The sequence below is a fragment of the Herpailurus yagouaroundi genome, unplaced genomic scaffold, assembly GCF_014898765.1.
Source record: "Herpailurus yagouaroundi ecotype Mexico unplaced genomic scaffold, PumYag 139, whole genome shotgun sequence".
Classification (NCBI taxonomy): Eukaryota; Metazoa; Chordata; class Mammalia; order Carnivora; family Felidae; genus Herpailurus; species Herpailurus yagouaroundi.
Window position 1 is genome coordinate 22,622,215 of NW_024412394.1, and position 20,442 is coordinate 22,642,656.

At 40.4% G+C, this 20,442-nt stretch overlaps 1 protein-coding gene across 15 annotated transcripts in view; it reads right to left on the minus strand.

The window, feature by feature from the left end:
* Positions 1–20,442, minus strand: part of DST (dystonin) — a 510,899-nt gene that overhangs the window by 425,146 nt on the left and 65,311 nt on the right. For all 15 annotated transcript variants that reach the window (XM_040473816.1, XM_040473833.1, XM_040473814.1 and 12 more), the window contains exon 3: positions 16,686–16,886. In XM_040473816.1, coding sequence (XP_040329750.1) covers positions 16,686–16,886 — 201 coding nt within the window. The remainder of the gene's footprint in view (positions 1–16,685; positions 16,887–20,442) is intronic.

Genomic DNA, 20,442 nt, shown 5'->3' on the forward strand with positions numbered 1-20,442 from the left:
AGGAAAGGAAAGGAAAGGAAAGGAAAGGAAAGGAAAGGAAAGGAAAGAAAAGGAAAGGAAAGGAAAAAGGAAAGGAAGAAGGAAAGGAAAGGAAAGGAAAAAGGAAAGGAAAGGAAAGGAAGGGAAGGGAAGGGAAGAGAAGAGAAGAGAAGAAAAAAGAAAGGAAAGGAAAGGAAAGGAAAGGAAAGGAAAGGAAAGGAAGAAAGCAAGAAAGGAGAGAAGGAGGGAGAAAGGGAAGGAAGGAAGGAGGGGAGAGGAGAGGAGAGTACAGGAAAGGAAGAGAAGACAAGAGAAGAGAAGAGAAAAGGAAAGGAAAGGAAAGGAAACAGGACCAAGCAAAAGGATGGAACGTGGTGCCAAGAATCTTGACTAATGACTCTTTAACATCTCTTCTTTAAACTCCAAAGAGCTGAATGAACACATGACGCTCCACTTTAAAGTATATGGTCAGCTTGAATGCTGAATGTATGACTTTTGCCCTTCTGAACTCCTGGGACAAAGAATCATACTAAATAATGTTTAACCTTCTTGGAATGCAGGAAAGGCTGAAACTGATATGTGACAACTGATTATAATCACAGTCCAAGGGACATGGTTACTCTGACAGCTAAGAAAAAGGAGCTCATTTTCAACACTTATGCTGGGTATTTAAAAATAATTTTTCTGCAAGTGATAAAAATTCATAGCATGAAAGCACATGCCCTATAAAGACCCATTGCTTCTTTTTTTTTTTAATTTTTTTTAACGTTTTTATTTATTTTTGAAGGAGAGAGAGAGACAGAGCATGAGCAGGGGAGGAACAGAGAGAGAGGGAGACACAGAATTCGAAGCAGGCTCCAGGCTCCAAGCTGTCAGCACAGAGCCCCACGCGGGGCTCAAACCCACAAACTGTGAGATCATGACCTGAGCCGAAGTCAGACGCTTAACCGACTGAGCCACCCAGGTGCCCCAAGGACCCATTGCTTCTTAAAGATCCATGCCTAGCTGTCCAGTTTCTGCAAAACTGAACAGAGTAATTATTTTTTTGCATTTAGCACAGCAGCTAAAAATTATAATCTTTTCTCAATTATCCATGCCTACTTCTAATAGGGCTAATATATAAGTAAAATTCACAGATAATTCTAAAGCATCCTAATTAAAATAGTTTCAAGCTTTCTTAAGTAAGCTTTAAACAGAACTAGAAATGTGTAAATCATCAGCTTGCCTCTCGATTTAAACAACAGAAAAATAGAAGTATGAGCAGCACATGAAAGTAAAGAATCTACTTCAGGAAAACCATCTCCTGAACAGAAAGTCACATAATGGAATGCAATGTCAATATTAAAGATTAACTAAAATCGATTAGGCAGTTCAATAGCTTGCATTTCCACCATCATCAAAATTTCATGAGCTCTGTAAGAAGATAGAAGTATAATTTGCTGGAAGAAGGTAATACTGCAAAAGAAGAATTCTGTTTACCAAGAAAAAGTTTTAAGATGAGGTATCACTTTAAGTTTCAACAAGACAAAGTCAAGCAGTGTTGCCTTTTGAGTCAGTTTTGTTTTAATAATGATTCTATTTTCATATCAATAAATTTACCAAGAATGAAAACAGCAATCTCAGACAAAATCAGTTTTTTGATATTAAAATGAAAGAATATGCCTATGTAATTCTTCACCTGTTTTACATTATTTGTTCAAGTTTTAAATAATAGCACACCTTTACACCATTCACCAACATGCTATTATAAAATTTTCTGAGCAAAAAAGCTGACAAATAAGCAATAGTCCTTTGTTAAAAGAAAAAAGAAATAAAAAGCCTCAAAAGATGGCCATAGGAATATTTCCCCCTTCTGTCTTTCTAAAAACCCTCTAATAGTAAATTATCTAAAATTTGGAAACATTATTAAAAAAACTTTAGGCTCACTCTATGGAAAACAAAAGTCACAGGAGAGACATAATAAAGCCAAGTGGTGATGATATAAATTTCACACAAATAAGTGTTTCCTTTTTTTTAATGTCTTAAATTTGGTAGTATAAGGTACTACCATTTACACATTGTCCACCTTCATCAATACAAGTTTTGGTCAGTGCTGTTGGGATTATATTCCTACATACCTTTCCTCCTCCACCCCATTGGATTCCCAGTGAATCCCAGAGATCTTAATATTTCATTACTATTTTAGTACATCTCTCTAAAAGATATGGACTACTTTTAACAAAATTGTAATACCATTACCAATCTCAAACATTAATAAAAATTTCCTAATACCATCAAATATCTCATTAGTCCCCAATTTTCTCAAGAATTCTTCTTTTACTTGTGGTTTGTTTATCCAAACAAGGCCTATACATTACATTTAGTTGATAGGTCTCTAAAATCTCTTTTAATCTATAGATTACCCCTCCTGCTTTTTTTTTTTTTTCCTTACAATTTGTTTCTTGAAGAAATCAGAGTGTTTATCCTAAGGTTTCCCACAATCTGGATTTTACTAACTGTATCTTCAGCAAATTGTTCAACATATTCCTCTGTCCTCTTTATTTTGTGTAAGTCTTTAATTAGAAATAGTAGTTTGATCTGATGTAGGTTCATTGTTTTTCACAAGAATATTAATCTTAAGGGTTATATAAGGCACCTAATGTGTATTGTTGGGGTTAGCAGTCACTGCTGATCAATGTTTCAGTTCATTATTTCATTAGGGTCTGCAAAATGGTGACACTGGAATTTCATCATGCTTTCTTCCCTCAACAGCTATCTGATTTACTGTATAGAATAATTCTTATAGCCAAGACCAGATAATGCTTGATTCCTTTCCCTTTACCATTTTTCAGAAAAATGACTTGGTTCATTTAGCATTCTCCAAAGGTCATTAATCAGGTGGGGTTTTTTTTATATCATAAATTCATGGATTCTAAATATACTGATGTGTGTCAATCCACTGTGATCATTATTCTTATTGATCAGGCAGTATGAACCTCTTCAAGTTTACTCCTGGTCCTTCTGACAAGACCTCAGTAATCTTGGATGCTTCCTTGCTTTCTGATTTGACAGGACGTGCCACTTTCACTCTATATTTCTTGCTCCAAATCCGCATCAGCCATTTCTCCAAGGCTGCTGAGGATGCCCCAACTGGATCCCCTCAACCCAGCCAGTACACTCCCAGCTGCAGCTGGTCCTGACTGCTAATGGCTCACAGCTGCTCCTTCTTCAAAGAACTCCCCTCGGCTAAACTCAGCTTCCTCCCACTTCCACCTTGGTGGCCAATGGCCAGTGGTTAACTGAAGTGGGGGACTAAAGGGTCACTTCCAGTTGAGACTAATTCTGGAGTGCAATTTGTGCGCCAAATTCTAATACAGGACCAGGTTGTAACCAGTTTCCCGCCAAGCCTTTGTCCTTGCTTATTAGCTTTTGCTCTCTGGCCTGTCCTGCTTCCTTTATTCTCCTCCCGAGAGCTGTCCTTCAATAAATCACTTTCACAAGGATGTCCCCTCCTCAGGATCTGCTTGAAAAACCCTACCATTAGTTTGTTTACATAAGAAATGACTTTAGGAAACTATAATATGGCATTACTACTGGATCGGTCGTTGTCTCTAGACCTGTTCAGTGGACGGAGCCAGGAAATACTTTTTAATGAAAAAATTCATTATGAGTTCAAACTGATATTTCCAATTCAATTTTACGATTATAAGGGTTTACTTCTCTGATGTTATTATACCTGCATCTCTTCCCTCCCCCACTGAAAAACATCAACATAGCTATTTGCTAAATAAAGCTTCTCAAGTTTTTCGATACAGAACATCAATCAATCATGAAAGAATACAGTCTTTGAAATTAATATCAGGTTTACATTGTTTTAGATCAATATTGCTTATTCTAATATGTTTTAATTCATATGCAAATGATCATACAGTAGCCTTTAAAACCTCAACTAAGAATTTTCATTCTAAGTAGTTTCTCTTTTTTTAAGAGTAATGCTACCAACTGTCACTTCACTTATATGAAATATGTCTTGCCACCTGATACTCGATCCACAGTCATGCCCACACTGTGCCTACAAGGACATATCCTCCCATTAGCAGTTAAGTCCTTTTCCGAGCATTTGCTACTTATGATTACCTCTTATTTACCTTTTGTCTCTCCTACTTCGTGATAATTTTATTTAAAATAAGCTAAATGTATATCTCCTCTGATGTTCCTATCATTCAAGTCCTTATTCCATTAACTTTTATTGTACTTCTTCTGCCTCTTTGCCTGCAGTTGCTGTTTAAACTCAATTTCTTTTTTTTAATGTTTATTTATTTTTGAGAGAGAGGGAGACAGAGTATAAGGGGGAGAGGGGGCAGAGAGAGAGACAGGGAGACACAGAATCCAAAGCAGGCTCCAGGCTCTGAGCTGTCAGCACATCACCCAACATGGGGTTCGAACCGAGCCAAAGTCGGATGCTTAATTGACTGAGCCACCCAGGCGCCCCTAAACTAAATTTCTTTTTTAACTGTGGTAAAACACACCACACAAGAAATTTTTCATCTTAATCTTTTTTAGTGTACAGTTCAGCAGTTTTAGGTACATTCACACTGTGGTGCAACCATCAACACCATCCACCTCCAGAAACCTTTTCATCTTGCAAAACTAAAACTCTATACTGATTAAACAACTCCCCATTCTCTCTTCCCTTCAGCCCCGGGCAATTCTACTTTCCATCACTATGATTTCACTACTCTAGGTACTTCATAGAAGTGTAATCATACAGTATGGATTCTTTTTCCTGACTGGCTTTTTTCATATAGTATAATGCCTGCAAAGTTCATCTATATTGCAGCACATGTCAGAATTTCCTTCCTTTTGAAGGCTAATATTCCATTGTACAGTTGATCCTTGAACAACACAGGAGTTAGGGGCACCAACCTCCCATGCAATCAAAATTCATGTATAACTTTTGACTCCCCAAAAACTTAACTACTAATAACCAATTGTTGAACAGAAACCTTACCAATAAGAAACAGTTAGTTAACATATATTTTATATGTTGTACCTACCATATAAGGTATTCTTACAATAATACCTAACATTTCTTATTTTTTTTTCAGTATTTCTAGGCTATAGGTTTGTCTGCAAATTTTTTTCAAATTGTCAAAAACCACCAAAAAAATTCCCCGTGTATTTATTGAAAATAATCCACATATAAGAAGACCTGTGCAGTTCAAGCCCGTGTTGTTCAAGGGTCAGCTGTACATATATATCACATTTTGTTAATTTATTCATCTGTCAATGGACACTTGGGTTGCTTCCACCTTTCCACTAGTATAAATAATGCTACCATGAACATGGGTATAAACGTATCTCTTTGAGACCCTACTTTCAATTCTTTTGGTTATATATCCAGAAGTGGGATTGCTGGATCCTATGGTAATTCTATTTTAAATTTTTTGAGGAACTGCCATACTGTTCTCCATAGTAGCTGCACCATTTTACATTTCCAGTAACAATGCACAAGAATATTTCAACCTAATTTTTAACACCAGATTAAATTATGTATCTAATCTTCATTCATCGTAGTGACACTGAGCTGCACACAGTGGAGGTCAATGCTGATAAGTCAGTGATATTCCCTAGCATCAGAGTCAATTACCTACATTACCATATGATAGTTGAGCATGATGTGTGAAGGCTGAGGCACGAACTAGGTACTATTAGTCTAAGGCAGACCTGTCAATGCATTGGTGCCCTAGGATAGCCGGTACAGACAATGCAGACTGAGCAGGCTCTCAAAAATATATAACTAATACGCCCTAGGAGTGAATCAGGTAGAGAAAATTATTAATTCCTACAATCTACTGGAATCTATAGTCTTGTCCCTGAAATTTCTCACCTAATTCCTCAGGTGTTATCTGAGTTAGAGCTCACCCAAACAGATTACAGGGATAAGGGACATCTGCTTCTATTTAGACCTATGACTTTGGGTCAGTCCATTACTCTTTGAGGCTCAGTTTTGTCAGATTCGGTTAACAACATATTCCCTACTCAATGCATAAATTGGTTGTTCAGATTAAATGAGCTAATGAATATGAACATGCTTTTAAAAAATATGAAGTACTACTTACCGACAAAGTGCTACTGCAAAACAATAATTTTCCAGAAACATTACTTTCATTTCCAGAACTGACCTCTCTTTTCCCAAGGCACAAACTAAGCTCTCTTTGCTTATGGTCAATTTCTATAGTTTGATTTTCCTGAACCACACTTATCACCTCACACCCAGGGGGGTGGTGAGGAGGGGGGCACACTACTGACAGAAATCAAACAGATCCTTGTCACTCACCAGGAGATGGTCTGGAGGAGTGCAATGAAAGTGATATGTAGAAAAGTTGAGAAAAAGAGAAAAGGTCCAAAGAGATGTAACCATGAGACTAGAAAACAAACAGCTTTTTGATTCCAAGTACATTAAGTTGTTACTTTAGAGGTATCTAACAATGGAAGATCTTATCATTCAAAGGACTGGAGCAAAGGAGAATCTTGCATTAGGAGAACATTTGAATCAGCTAAGCTCTAAGATCCCCTCAAAACATTTTGATTCCACAAGGGCTGATAGTAACACAGTAGCAGGTGGGCCTAGCTTCACTCTCTCTACAAACAATACAAACAGGGAAGGATCTTCTATTGTAACCCATGGGATTGAGGACAAAGATCAAGGAGTCACCTCAGGCAAAGAGGGCTTTTAAATGCCAAAGGAAGCTACTGGAGTGTGTCCTTTAAAATAAAGGAATTTATCCCCACCCACATTCCCAGCACAATTTAAAGACTGTTCTGGTTAGAAGTAATAAACTAGACCATCTTTGAAGGGGCTTTCTTTTCAGTCCTTTGATCCACAGTTGTTCATGAAAACTCGGAAAGTTTAAGTGGCTATCTAACAGAGACTATCTGACACTTGAGTTTTCTTCAAATGTCCTTTGCTTGAGCTTAAAGAATTGAACGGATGACCCAGAGTACAAGAAAGATTTAAATGGAATGGCAACAGGCCTTGATGTCGTCAAAATGCTGACCTAGGAAAGAATCACGAGTTAGAAAGATACACTTACTCTTCTCCAAGCAAAGCGCATGAATCCCTTCACCAAGTTAATCTTGGTTTCATGAATTGTTTGAGAAATTAAACTCTACCTGTATGAGCACTGTTCATTCAACATAGTCCACCTACCTGGCATGCTTCTGTGTGCTAATTATGCTTTCACCTATTGTTAGCAAATTTATAGTACATAAAATCTTTTGTAAGATACCATAAGGGAGGCATAGCAACATATAGCAGACTCAGTAAGTTGCATGGGCATAATTCAAAAAATCCTTTTGAGGCAGTTAGCAAAAGAAATTTGACTTTACTAATTCAATTCACTCTCTAGAACTCCAAAGAGAAAAAGAAAACAAACATTTCCTTTAGAAGCTTCATACTTACCAATTAATTAAGGCAAAGTAAGGTATAAGCTGTATAGTCAAGCCTTCCACAGAAAGGGAAGTGTCCTGAGGTTATGCAAATAAAGCTGCCTGGTCCCACATATTTGAAGAGGAAAAGGAAGACCATTTAATAATTTAAGCAGGAAAGGAACAGGGAAACATCCTACTATATTTTCAGTGAGATCAAGGATGTGTGGTTAATCTTTTCCACACTGCAGCAAGCTCCCAACTACAAAGATGACCTGAAATCCTGTTAACACTATTTTTTTTTAAATGAAAACTATGCAATGTTCCAAAATATTTTGCAGCCTTACAATAACCTGAACTGCAATGAGAAAAGCAGAAAATTTCCCCAAGGCTGGAAACCAGAATCCAACAACAGAAGGCTGAAGTCAAGGAAGCAGTTTAGTAGGAGAAAGAACAGGAAAGAATAATCAGTAGGTTCGGGAATCCTTTTCTGCTACCTTCTCTAGTTTCTACCTGAGTTGCCTTTTCTTGGCCAAAAATGAATATCCTTAAATGAAATTCAAGGGCCCTAAACCCATCTCTCCTTAAGGTATCTGTATTTCTTATGTGTGTGTATATATCACAAAGATTCACTTTTCTGTGTCACTGAAAATAACACTTGTATTCAGATGTGTGTACTTTTTTTTATCTCCTACCTCCCATCTCTGGCAACTAACAATCTGTTCTCTGTATCTGTATTTCTTTTTTTTTTTTAAGTACTTTTTTAAATGTTTTTTAATTTATTTTGAGACACAGAATGTAGCACATGCCTGCGCACAAGCAGGGGAGGAGCAGAGAGAGAGAGAGAGAGGGAGAGAGAGAATCCCAAGCAGGCTCCCTGCTACCAGTGAGGAGCCCAATATGGGGCTTGTGAGATCATGAGCTGAGCCCAAATCAAGAGTCAGATGCTTAGACGCTTAACTGACTAAGCTACCCAGGTGCCCCCTTTAAAAATTTTTTTTTATTTAAGTAATCTCTACACCCCATCTGGGACTCAAGCTCACAACCCCAAGATCAAGAATCACATGCTCTCCCAACTGAGTCAGCCAGGTGCCCCTACATCTATTTCTGAGGAAGAGTTAGAAGTTATAAATGAACCTTAGTCCTCTTCCCAACCTCTCAATACTGGAGAACCCCAAGGCTCAGTCCTCAAGTCTCCTCTCCATCAACATTCACTTTTTGGGTCATCCCATCCAGTCTCATGAATTTGGTAACATTTCTGTACTCATGACCCCCAATCCAGGCTCAGGTTTTCCATGAAATTCAGACACTAGGATATCTAATAGATATTTTCTAACTTAACATATCCAAATCAGAAATTTGATTTCCACCCATCAGCCCAAACCTGCTTCTTCTTCAGTGATCACCATTTCAGAAACCCAGACCACCAATTGTCTGTGCTAAGCCCACCTGCCCTCTAACTCCTGAGCCAAAATTATTATGATAGGACAATACAGGAGTCAGTAGGCAGAAAGGGAAAGATTAGGGCCTGAGGTCCCCGGGTGGGGAAAAACACCTATTTTTGAAAAATGCTGGGAGTGTCTGATCACAGCAAGACCTCTCAGGCATAAGGTTCCTCTTAATAATGTAACAGACCTCTCCTACTCCCCCTCAGGTTTCACTCTGGAATTTGACCTAAGACCTAAGAATGGCCATAGACCACCCCTCATACACTGGAAACGAGCCAATCAGGAATGGACAACCCAGCACCTCAAGCTATCCAGCCAATAAGGGTAGAACCTGAGAAGGAACAGGGAGGAAGGCAAGAAGAGGGAGGGCTCACCAGCACCGTATAAAACAAGGACCCTTGCCTAGAGTCCTCCGGCATTCACTTTTGAATGTCCCCTCTCTGAAAGAAAGCGTTCCTACTATTCTTCTTTCCTAATCTTATATTCTAATAAACTTTTGCCCTGCTGCTCATTTTGTGTCCACCTCTTCATTCTTCAAAGTGGCGAGACAACGAATCCCGGGTATTGTGGTAAAAGAAATCCTGTAATATTATCAGGCTCAATAATTCAGTTACTTGCCGTGCAAGCCTCATGGGCCAAAGTTTTGCCAGCAGGGGGAGCAAGCTACAGCTTGGGCTGGGACCTGGGAACACCAGCAATTTTTAATCAGATATTCTTGCACCTCCGGGAGAAAGTCTCAGAAATTTTAAGTCACAAGGAAACGGAGGCGATGTTGTTGTAGTGTACGAAAAATGAGAAGCAGCGAAATGTAACAAGAATGGACTCAGTGTGCCTGATTATTTGCAAGTGCTCTAAAATTTTCATTTCCCCTCGTCCCACCCCCAACACAAACACATAAATACCTCCTGGGGCTGAGTGTTGTTATACATTAACGGGTTCCTATGAGAGGGCAAGAGGCAGAAAGACTCTTACTACTCCCTACCACAACAAGGGAGATTCAATAAAATGCATGGCGAAAATGAGGTTTGGAGTTTATCTATGGTTTTTGATACCATTTCTACCACCTGTGCAGGTAGGAAAACTGAGACTCAAAGTGATTAAAATACATGAGGAGGGTTCTTTAGGATAAACATCTAGCACTAAAAGTATGATCATGTGAATTTCTCCATTGTCCAGTCAGGGTGTTTAGGCTTAAATCTCATTTCTGTCATCTACCAGTTGTGTGACCTTGATAAGTTTTCCCTTCTGGAAAGTGAGCACTTACCCCAGAGAACAGCTGGGAAGATTAAGTGAGAAAAAACAGGGAAACACAGGAGAACAATGCCCACTGTTGCCCACGTGGTAGTGAGTGTGCACTCATGGTAAACGTGCCATAAATGTGAGAGCTCTTGCTATTGCGTGTTATCACGATGAAAAGGAGGTTTAAAACTCTAGGATTCCAACACAAAAGTTTTCTAATGTCAAAATACTAAAGGACAAATGGAGATCTGGTGCTAAGTATCTTTTCTGCTCCAAAGTGGTGGAAAATTCCTAAGTATTCCAGTGACATGTCTTAACATAAGTCCCAAGACATATTTAACTAAGAGAAAAATCTGGATAAATTTTTAGCTAACTCACTCTTAGAAACATTCCAAAGGTGTGAAATAAAATGCACATACATTATTAATTAAGTTTATATTAGTGATCTCTATTACAAATTCATATAGGCACATTTGAGTATAAATTATAGATTCAGAGGGGCACCTGGGAGGCTCAATCGGTTAGGTGTCCAACTTCGGCTCAGGTCGTAGTCTCAGTTTATGAGTTCGAGCCCTGCGTCGGGCTCTGTGCTGACAGCTCAGAGCCTGGAGCCTGCTTCAGATTCTGTGTCTCCCTCTCTCTCTGTCCCTCCCCTGCTTTTACTGTGTCCATCTCTCTCAAAAATAAACATTTAAAAAAATTGTTTTAAATTATAGAATCAGAAAAATAGGTTAGAGAAGCCAAGGATACAAAAGTATAATGCATTCCATGTGGCCTGTGGCCTACTTCATCAAGGGGCTGGTCCCAATGCAGGTTGGCTGAAACTGTACTGTCACATTTTCTGATCCATCTCCTTTGATGTGGGAATCAAAGGCAAAAGAAAAACTTTCCTTACAACTTTTAAATTTCCTTACAACTTACAGCCCATTGATGAGTCCTTGAGACAGGCAGAGTGACCTTCCTTTAAGAACTCAAGTGCCTCGATGTTAATACTTTGCTAAGGGCAAAAGGCAATCTTAGCTTAATATTATCCTAACCTCCAGGATCCTGTAAGTCTCCTTTAATATATAAAAATACCTTTGGAAACTTTCTTTATCTCAAACCCCCAAGATATATGTTAGCAATCATCCTCTAAGCATATGGCCCACTGATATACATCTGAAGGGTCTCTTGACTGAGGTTTTACTAGGCAGTAATAAATGACCCACCTCTTCCTAACAATAGCTAGCCCCCTCAAGGTCCTGGAAACCTTGCTTCCAAAATTCCTAAGAGACTTAGGCTATCCCTAACCCCCTCCCAACTTGAAAGTATATAATCAATTGCTCCTCACAACCCCAGTGCAGTTCTTTCTGCCCATGGGTCCTGTCCCCATGCTTTAATAAAACCACCTCTTTGCACCAAAGACGTCTCAAGAATTCTTTCTTTACCATTTTCTATGAACCCCAATATTTCCACATCATCCTTCACAGCCACATCCTATTTCAGGCTTTCTCACTATTAGGGCTGTTTATTATTCAGATGGCTACTAGAAATGCCTCGAGTGCTTCATATAAAGTCATTGAAATAATCCTGAATCACCACAGCTGATTTATTTTTATTCCATCTCCAAGATACAATCAGAGTTGACTTGATGGCAACCCATGACTTTCTCCAAATGTGTTAACTAGAAAAGGCAGGCTTTGGGCACATGTTGAATAGGGCGGCTCTAGCAAGAACTACTGACTGCACCTATAACCAAATCCAGAAGAGGGCACAAGGCCTTAGCTCAAGTCCACATATGGTAATAAAAACATGGACATGTCAGCAGAGGCCCTAAGTTTCCAGAAGGTTGAACAGGAATCATGTGACATAAGATACCAACAGCCTCCTCACCAACTCTGACAATTTCCAATCTCTAAAACAACCCTAGAGAGGTGCCTGGGTGGCTCAGACAGTTAAGTGTCCAACTCTTGATTTTGGCTCAGGTCATGATCTCATAGTTCGTGGGTTTGAGCCCCATGTTGGGCTCTGCGCTGACAGTGAGGAGTCTGCTTGGGATTCTCTCTCTCCCTCTCTGCCCCCCCTGGCTTGTGCATACTCTCTCTCAAAATAAATAAACATTTAAAAAATTTTAAAAATGAAGCTACCCTAGGAGCTGCAGATAGAGGGGGGAGGTGAGCTTTACCTGCCCCCAAAGAACCCTCTCCAGATTTTTTTTTTTTTTGCCCTAAATAACCAAGTAGCTTCCACTGCTATTTCCTGCCTCTCATCTCTCTCCCTTCCAATTCCTTCTGAAGAAGTGAGAGTCAAGGTCATCATCTGATTCCCCAGAAGCAGTGATCACCAGATGCCAGCATAGCATCACCTGTTAGACCCAAGTTCAGGCCCTAATTATACCTACAGTACTACGGTACTTACCTGACCCCTGTCCTGCTCCCCACAGACTCACCCCGCTCATGTTTAATCTTCCTAAAATTGTGCTTTAATCATACCTCTTCTAGTTAGACCTCCACAAGCACAAAAAATGGAGTTTAAACACAGTGGCTATCTAGAATGTTCTGGCCCCAGCCTCTTTCCCAGCTCTACCTTATATTTCTCTCATATAAATCCCCAAATCCAGTCCAACGGTTCTCAGTACTTTTACTAATTCCACTTATCATACCTAACTTCTGCTGCTTAGTCAATTCCTGCCAATATTTTATTTTGTTTAATGTTTATTTATTTTTGAGAGAGAGAGAGAGAGAGAGAGAGAGAGACAAAGCACAAGTAGGGGAGGAGTAGAGAAAGGGAGAGAGACACAGAATCTGAAGCAGGCTCTAGGCTCCGAGATGTCAGCGCAGAGCCTGACACAGAGCTCAAACTCACAAACCGTGAGATCATGACCTGAGCCGAAGTCAGATACTTAACTGAATGAACCACCCAGGGGCCCTGCCAATATTTTAAAGACCAATCTGTGAAACAGTTATCCCATGACCACCCTAGGCGGGGTGTGGATGCTCTCTGTTCTCTGAATTCCTATATTGCATAAGCTATATGTCATATATAAATATCACTCATTCATGTATTCATTAAAATGCATTCAGATGCCATTCTCCAGGAGATATTCTAGACAGATGACATAGCCCCCAAATAAGTCAAGGTGTAGGAAAGGAAAGGAAGAGAAGACATTACCAATTTTTGTTTATTCTAAGCAGGTCATTGTGCCATGTATTTCCATGTGTCAGTTCGGTTCATCCTCACAACTCACTGAGGTAGCTACACTTTACAATAAGAAATCTGAGTCTCACAGAGTTAAACTACCTGGCAAAGATTACCTAATACGCTTTTTGTTTTTTGTTTTTATTTTCCACTGTCCCTGACCCCTCTCAGACTCTCTGCCCACGTCTCCCTTGCTCTCTCCTTGGGATGATGATCTCTGTACTTCGAATCATCCAAGCCCCTTTGCCCTGTGGCTTCTAGTTAGGGTAGGTCAATGGAAACCTACAACCTATACACACTCGCCCTGCTCCCTTCCTGACTCACTGAATTCTGGCTGTGACTTCACTCCTCCATCCCAGTTCCTATGAAAGGTTCTTTCATGGCCCCAGCAATTCTTACCAGGATGCAGGAAGACCAGTGCCATCTGCCACCTCTTCAGGCTAGGAATACTAGGTAGGCAGGCTCCACCGGAAGGTTAGTGACGCACTTAGCCCTGCCCACACCTCTGTAAACAGTCCTTTCATTAAATTCTCTTCAGTTAAATTATCTTACGTGCTACCTGTTTCCTGCCAGGTACACAGAGAAGAACTTGAACCCATGTGCCTCTTACTACAGAGGCTGACTTTTTCTTTTAGGATTTTTATTTTTAAGTAATTTCTACACCCAGTGTGAGGCTCAAACTCACAACCCCGAGATCAAGAGTCACATGCTCCACTGACTCAGCCAGCCAGGTGCCCCACGCCTGCCTTTTTCACTTAGATAATTGCTATGCAGGAGATCTGTACAAAATGCTGAGGATCAAAACAAAAGGTATCTCACTGTGATAGGAAGGACCGGAAAAGCCTTTTCTGAACAAGTTGCTTGATCATGGGTCAGTCTTAAGAGGTGAATTGTAATTCACCAGGCAAACAAAGAGGGAAAACAGGCATTCAAGGACAAAATGGATGCCAATTTCAAAGTCACAGAGCTGGGGCACCCAGGTGGCTCAGTCGGTTAAACATCCGACTTCGGCTCAGGTCAAGATCTCAGGGTTCGTGAGTTCAAGTCCCACATCAGGCTCCATGCTGAGAGCTCAGAGCCTAGAGTCTGCTTTGGATTCTGTGTCTCCCTCTCTCTCTGCCCCTCCCCTGTTTGCACTCTGTCTCTCTGTCTCTCTCTGTCTCAAAAATAAATAAACATTTTAAAAAAAAGTCACAGAGGAATATGTCTTATTACCCAAGGCAGTTATGTACAGTGCTCATGAGAGAATAATGGTGGTTGAGGGTTTCAAAACTGTGATGATACTCACTTACCCAACCTGAACCTGAAATCTGAGATTAGAAGCAACAAAGAATTCACTATATTCTGGTCAAGAAAATCAATGTGCCTATTTCCTACCTTCAACAGATCCCCATCACAGAAGATAAACCCAACTGTTTAGCATAATATACAATCCCTTGATGATCTGGCCCTGCCTGACCCAACCAGTCTCATCGACCAGCACCACCTCCAGCTGTTCCCTGAGGACGCCACACCTTGTCACACCTCTGTGCTTTTGTACATGTGCTTCCCATCAGAGATACAAACTCCTCTGTCAGGATTCATCTCAGGTGTCTGCTTCTCTGTAAATATTGCTGGCCCTCCAAGATGCTCAACATGCTTCCATGGTACCTTGTCCTTAACTCTATAATAGCATTTTCGTAACACAGACATGCATCATATTTACTTGCTTGCATGTTGGCCATGGACTCAGCTGTGCGTTCCTAGAGGCCATGTACTATAGCAAGGTGGCAGACTGCAGAGATAAGTGCTTGGGTTCTAGAAGTGGTGTGCCTAGATCCAAATCCTAGACTCTGCTGCAAACAGCTAGGTAAATGTAGGCATGTTATTTATCCTCTTTGAGCCACAGTTTCATTACCCATAATATGCAAATAATAACAACATCTAGTTGATAGGGCTGTCAAGTGAGTCCTATTATACAGTAAGCCCTCAATAACTGTTAGTTATTCAGAGCACCCAGGTGGCTCAGTCGGTCAAGCATCCTACTTAGGCTCAGGTAATGAACTTGTGGTTCATGAGTTTGAGCCCTGCAATGCACCGGGCTCTGTGCTGTCAGCGTGGGGCCCGTTTCAGATCCTATCTCCCTCTCTTGCCCCTCCCCTGCTCAGTCTCTCTCTCTCTCTCTCTCTCTCAGAAATAAACATTAAAATAAATAACTGTTGGTTATTCAAAGAACTATTTATTTGAATAAATAAATGTGTATCCCTTATTTCCAAATAAACAAGCTTATATTTGTTGAGAGTGAATAAATCTTCCTACCACTTCATATTAGATATCACATAGATACCTAATAGCTTGTTTCACTAAATCATGAAAAGAAGACTCTCATTTCTAAATATGTGCTTATTTTACAATTGTTTAAAGACAAACAGGACCTTTTCTGTAAAGGAACTTAGCTTCTTGCCATCATTGTTGGCCTGCTCACTGAGTCAGACATTCTCCCGGCCTTCTAGCAATCTCCGCATGTGCCCGCGATGCAGTTACCTCCACAGAAGGGCAGTTCCACTTTAATAATGTACAAAAACTTATTAACAAGTCAAATCTTGATGGTTCCCCTAGGTTGGCATAAGGAACGACAAAAATAGGCTCCCCCCAACATAAAAGCGAACCACAGGGAAACTTCTTCTAAATGCTAAAGCAATGTAAAACTATTGCAGATATGAAATATTTTTTACAAAGTTTTCATGTGGCATTTCTAAGCCCCAAATCCTTGACTGCCACAGCCTTGGTCAAAAGTCCACGTGTGTGAGAACCTGAACCAAGAAAAAATATCAGCGCACATAGAACAATGGGGTCAACAGGTGGAGACCGGCTCCCAGGTGAGGGCTTTTCCCAGATAAGGTAGCACTGCACCAACAGAGACGCAGAGCACTTAGTTAGAAGAGGACAACGCTGCCTGCTGCCGTGGACCCAAACGAAGGCCAAACCAGAGAAGGCTAGCACCCTTACCATCACCCTGGCTGACTGCAGAGAGCAGCACAGGCCTGAGTGGCCCAAGAGCCTCCTCCTGGAGAAGAGCCCCACCTTTCCCTGCACTGCTTCTCCTTTGCTGATACTAGGTTGGCTGCTGCCCCTCTTCACCAACTCCAACCCTGTCATTATTGCACCTCAGCCTGTTGACTCTGTGGTGCCTGCTCTAAATCTAGACCCTGGCTCTAATGGGGCTCAATATCCACCAGTTTTTAAATCACTCCATCTGCAGTGATCAACTCTGGCCTCTCTGACAACTCTCCGGCCCAGTGCTTTCTGTGAAATCACACTCCCTGGAATTCGTATGGGTTCATAGCACTTGCTGAGGATGACAAGACAGTACTCTGATTAGTTAATCTGGCAATTTTCTCAAAGAACAACCATGCCATGTATTTAATAATCTTCTAAAAGTTCTCTACTTACAGGCCTTCGGGTTGAAGCACCTTGAACGGAATGATAGAATTCTGGCTGGACTCGGCTATTTTTCTTGATTCTTCGTTTCCTCACTGAAATTTCTTGCTCACTCTGATGGTGAACTTCCACCACAGGTTTGGCCTCTTCCAGGCGAGTAGCTGCGGCCGCAGCAGCACGTCTTCTAAGATGCCGAGGGCTTGCTCTGAATCCCTGTAGCAGAAAACAAACCCAAACAAATCCAGATTTGTATTGAGTTAGTTTGGTGATCCTCTGGGGCTAGTTACACAAAGGGCTCCAAAAGTCACCAAGCTCAAGGAGGTCATTTACAATCCCAAAGGGAGTATATACGTAGAAGGAGGCTCAACCTGCAACGTTGTGTATTCTGTCAAGCACCTCCAGGGCCCAGAGTTACTCTATGTTAAGAAATGCTTTTAGGGGCAAGTGGGTGGCTCAGTCAGTTAAGCATCTGACTCTTGATTTCATTTCAGGTCATGATCTCACGGTTCATGGGATCAAGCCCTGCATTGGGCTCCACGCTGACGGTGAGGAGTGTGCTTGGGATTCTCTCCCTCCCTCTCTCTGCCCCTAACCCCTCTCTCAAGATAAACAAATAAACATTAATAAAAAAGAAATGCTTTTAATTCAGTTTAAAAAAAAACTAGCAAGTGAGCACATTGATTTACTTTTGTGTATATAAGTCAGACTGCATGTGAAGAAGGATATTTCTTTCCACTCAGGCATGAAGCATGGCATACGAGCAGGACTGAATACTGTTACATGGCCAAGTGTTACTCTATATTCCTGAGAGCAGACTCTGAAGGTAAGAAAGCAGGAATATAAAACATCATTATAAAACACCATAAAGATTTAAAACTAAATGGAGGCAAAGCAGTAAAGCAAAGAGTACAAGTTTAGCTAAACCATATTATGCATCTGGGAATATAGAACGTTGGAAAATACCAAAGAAATACATAAAATAGTCTCTGTCCTCATGCAGCTTACAATTTACTGAAGAACAGAAGTGCATGTATACACTGGCATGTATAATTAAGAGTTAAAGTGGGCAACTGAGGACACTCAGTGCTAGCAGATCTCAGAGGAGGAATCAATGAATGAAGCTGAAGATAGTCTATATTTGGCTTAGTTATGTGGGTGGCATCTGAAGAATGAATAGAATTTACATTCCAGGCAAGGAAAATAACATAAGGAATGAATGAATAAGTAAAATGATGGATGGATGGATGGATGGATGGATGGATAACATATTTATGCAGCAAAAGGAAACACTATTTGATGATGTACCAGGAGGACCATATAAGTAAGCTATGCACAAAGTATGGTGGGAGACCAGAGTGTAGGGGGTGCTAAATGCTTCAAGGAGGGTTGCAGGTCCTCTGATTTTTAAAAGATTTATAAAAACTACTTAAACACTGCAGTAAAAGCATAAAAGATGGAGGGTAAGAATTTCAGGAGAAGAAGCAGTATGAAAGATTAATATGTATGGGGGATTCCCGGTGAGAGACATGGGAGAAGATCTGAGGTCTGATTATGGAGACCCCGAATACCAAACTGAAGGACATGAACAAGGAGAAAAAAGACAAAAGTAGGGTGTGACCCACAGAGTCAAAAGAAGCACTGAGGTCATCAAAAATCAATAAGGAGAAGATGCAAATGGAGTTGGCAAAACACATTAGCCTGTTCCCATCCCTTCTCTGTGTGCAAGCTCAGCTGGGTCCTCTTGTGTCCAAAATAGTCCCAGAAGATCGCTACAGTTCCCACATAATCCAAGAGATACTACAGCAGCTAGGAGAGAGGAGGATTACAAAAAGGGAGCTGGGCCAATCACTAAAATGCCTTCTAGATCAGAATTAGGACCAAACAGAACCAACAATCACGCAGGCTGCCTTTTAAATATGCAAGTTCATGGACATCCTCCCCCCAACCCCCACCCCCGCACACACAGGAACACACGCACATGCTCTCTCTCCCCTCTCCTCTCTTCTTTCTGAATTAGACTCTGTAGGGGTGAGGCCAAGAGCATCAGTTTTTGGTTTGTTTTTTTTTTTTTTTTGGTCATTCTCCTTCTCTTTTATTTTTATTTTTATTGACGTATAGCTGACACACAACCTTACATTAGTTTCAAGTGCACAAAGAATTTCTGTTTTTAACAAGCACCTCTGGTAATTTTTCTGTGCTTTGAAGATTGAGAACTTCTAGGAGTCACAGCTTAGTCTCACCACAAGGTGGCACTAACCTCCAGATCCGCTGCATTCTTTCTGGTTCAGAAATGAGTGCACTGGTAGAATTAACAAAGTACTTGCTAATACACTAACTTCTGTCATAGAGGGTGAGTGAGTATATTTCTTTGGTAAGGATGTAGATCCTCCTTCTCTTATGTTTCTATGAGTAATAAGCAACCAAATTTTGTTTAACCTGTATTATTACCAATACTTCTTGCTGGCCTACAAATTCTAAAAACACTTGGGAAAAAAGCACCATAAAACTCCCTTAATAAGATGCCCTCAAAAAAAGTTTAAGAAAAAATATGTAGGTGCAGGGCTGCCTGGGTGGCTCCATTGGTTAAACATCAGATTCTTGATTTGGGCTCAGGTCATGATCTCATGATTTCGTGAGTTCAAGTCCCACCTCAGGCTCTTCACTGACCATACAGAGCCTACTTGGGATTCTCTCTCTCTCTCTCCCCCTCTCTCTTTGCCCCTCCCCCACTCACACTTTCTCTGTCTCTCCCAAAATAAATAAGTAAACTTTAATAAAAAAAAAAAAAAAACATGTTGGACGTTGGTGCAGTCATTCCAGACAGCAATAATCCAATAAACCTGCATCCCTGTATCTACTCTAGAGAAATTCTAACAAGTATGAGGGTATTTAAGGTATCATATTATTTGTGATAATAAAAATTTTTTAAAAAGTTTAAAGCATCCTTCCTTAAACTTCATAATTTTCTTTACACCTTCATATTATTTCAAAGATCTGAGCACCACCATGTGATTTCTATTATAGCCAAATACACTTGCACTATTTTTAAATAACTCTTTATAAGCACTACAGTATACAGTACACAGACACCAGCCAGACTCTCTGTGTTCAAATACTGCCTCTGTCACTTCCTAGTTGTGCAATTTTCGAGAGTTACTTAGCCATTTCTTCATCTGTAAAATAGTAATGAAAACTAGAATTTATTTCATAGGGCTGTTGAGAAGAACAAATGAATTAACATATGTGCTTAGAAGAGCATCTGGCAGTCAGAGTGGCCAAAATGAACAAATCAGGAGACTATAGATACTGGAGAGGATGTGGAGAAATGGGAATCCTCTTGCACTGTTGGTGGGAATGCAAACTGGTGCAGCCGCTCTGGAAAACAGTGTGGAGGTTCCTCAGAAAATTAAAAATAGACCTACCCTATGACCCAGCAGTAGCACTGCTAGGAATTTACCCAAGGGATACAGGAGTACTGATGCATAGGGGCACTTGTACCCCAATGTTTATAGCAGCACTCTCAACAATAGCCAAATTATGGAAAGAGCCTAAATGTCCATCAACTGATGAATGGATAAAGAAATTGTGGTTTATATACACAATGGAGTACTACGTGGCAATGAGAAAGAACGAAATATGGCCCTTTGTAGCAACGTGGATGGAACTGGAGAGTGTGATGCTAAGTGAAATAAGCCATACAGAGAAAGATAGATACCATATGTTTTCACTCTTAGGTGGATCCTGAGAAACTTAACAGAAACCCATGGGG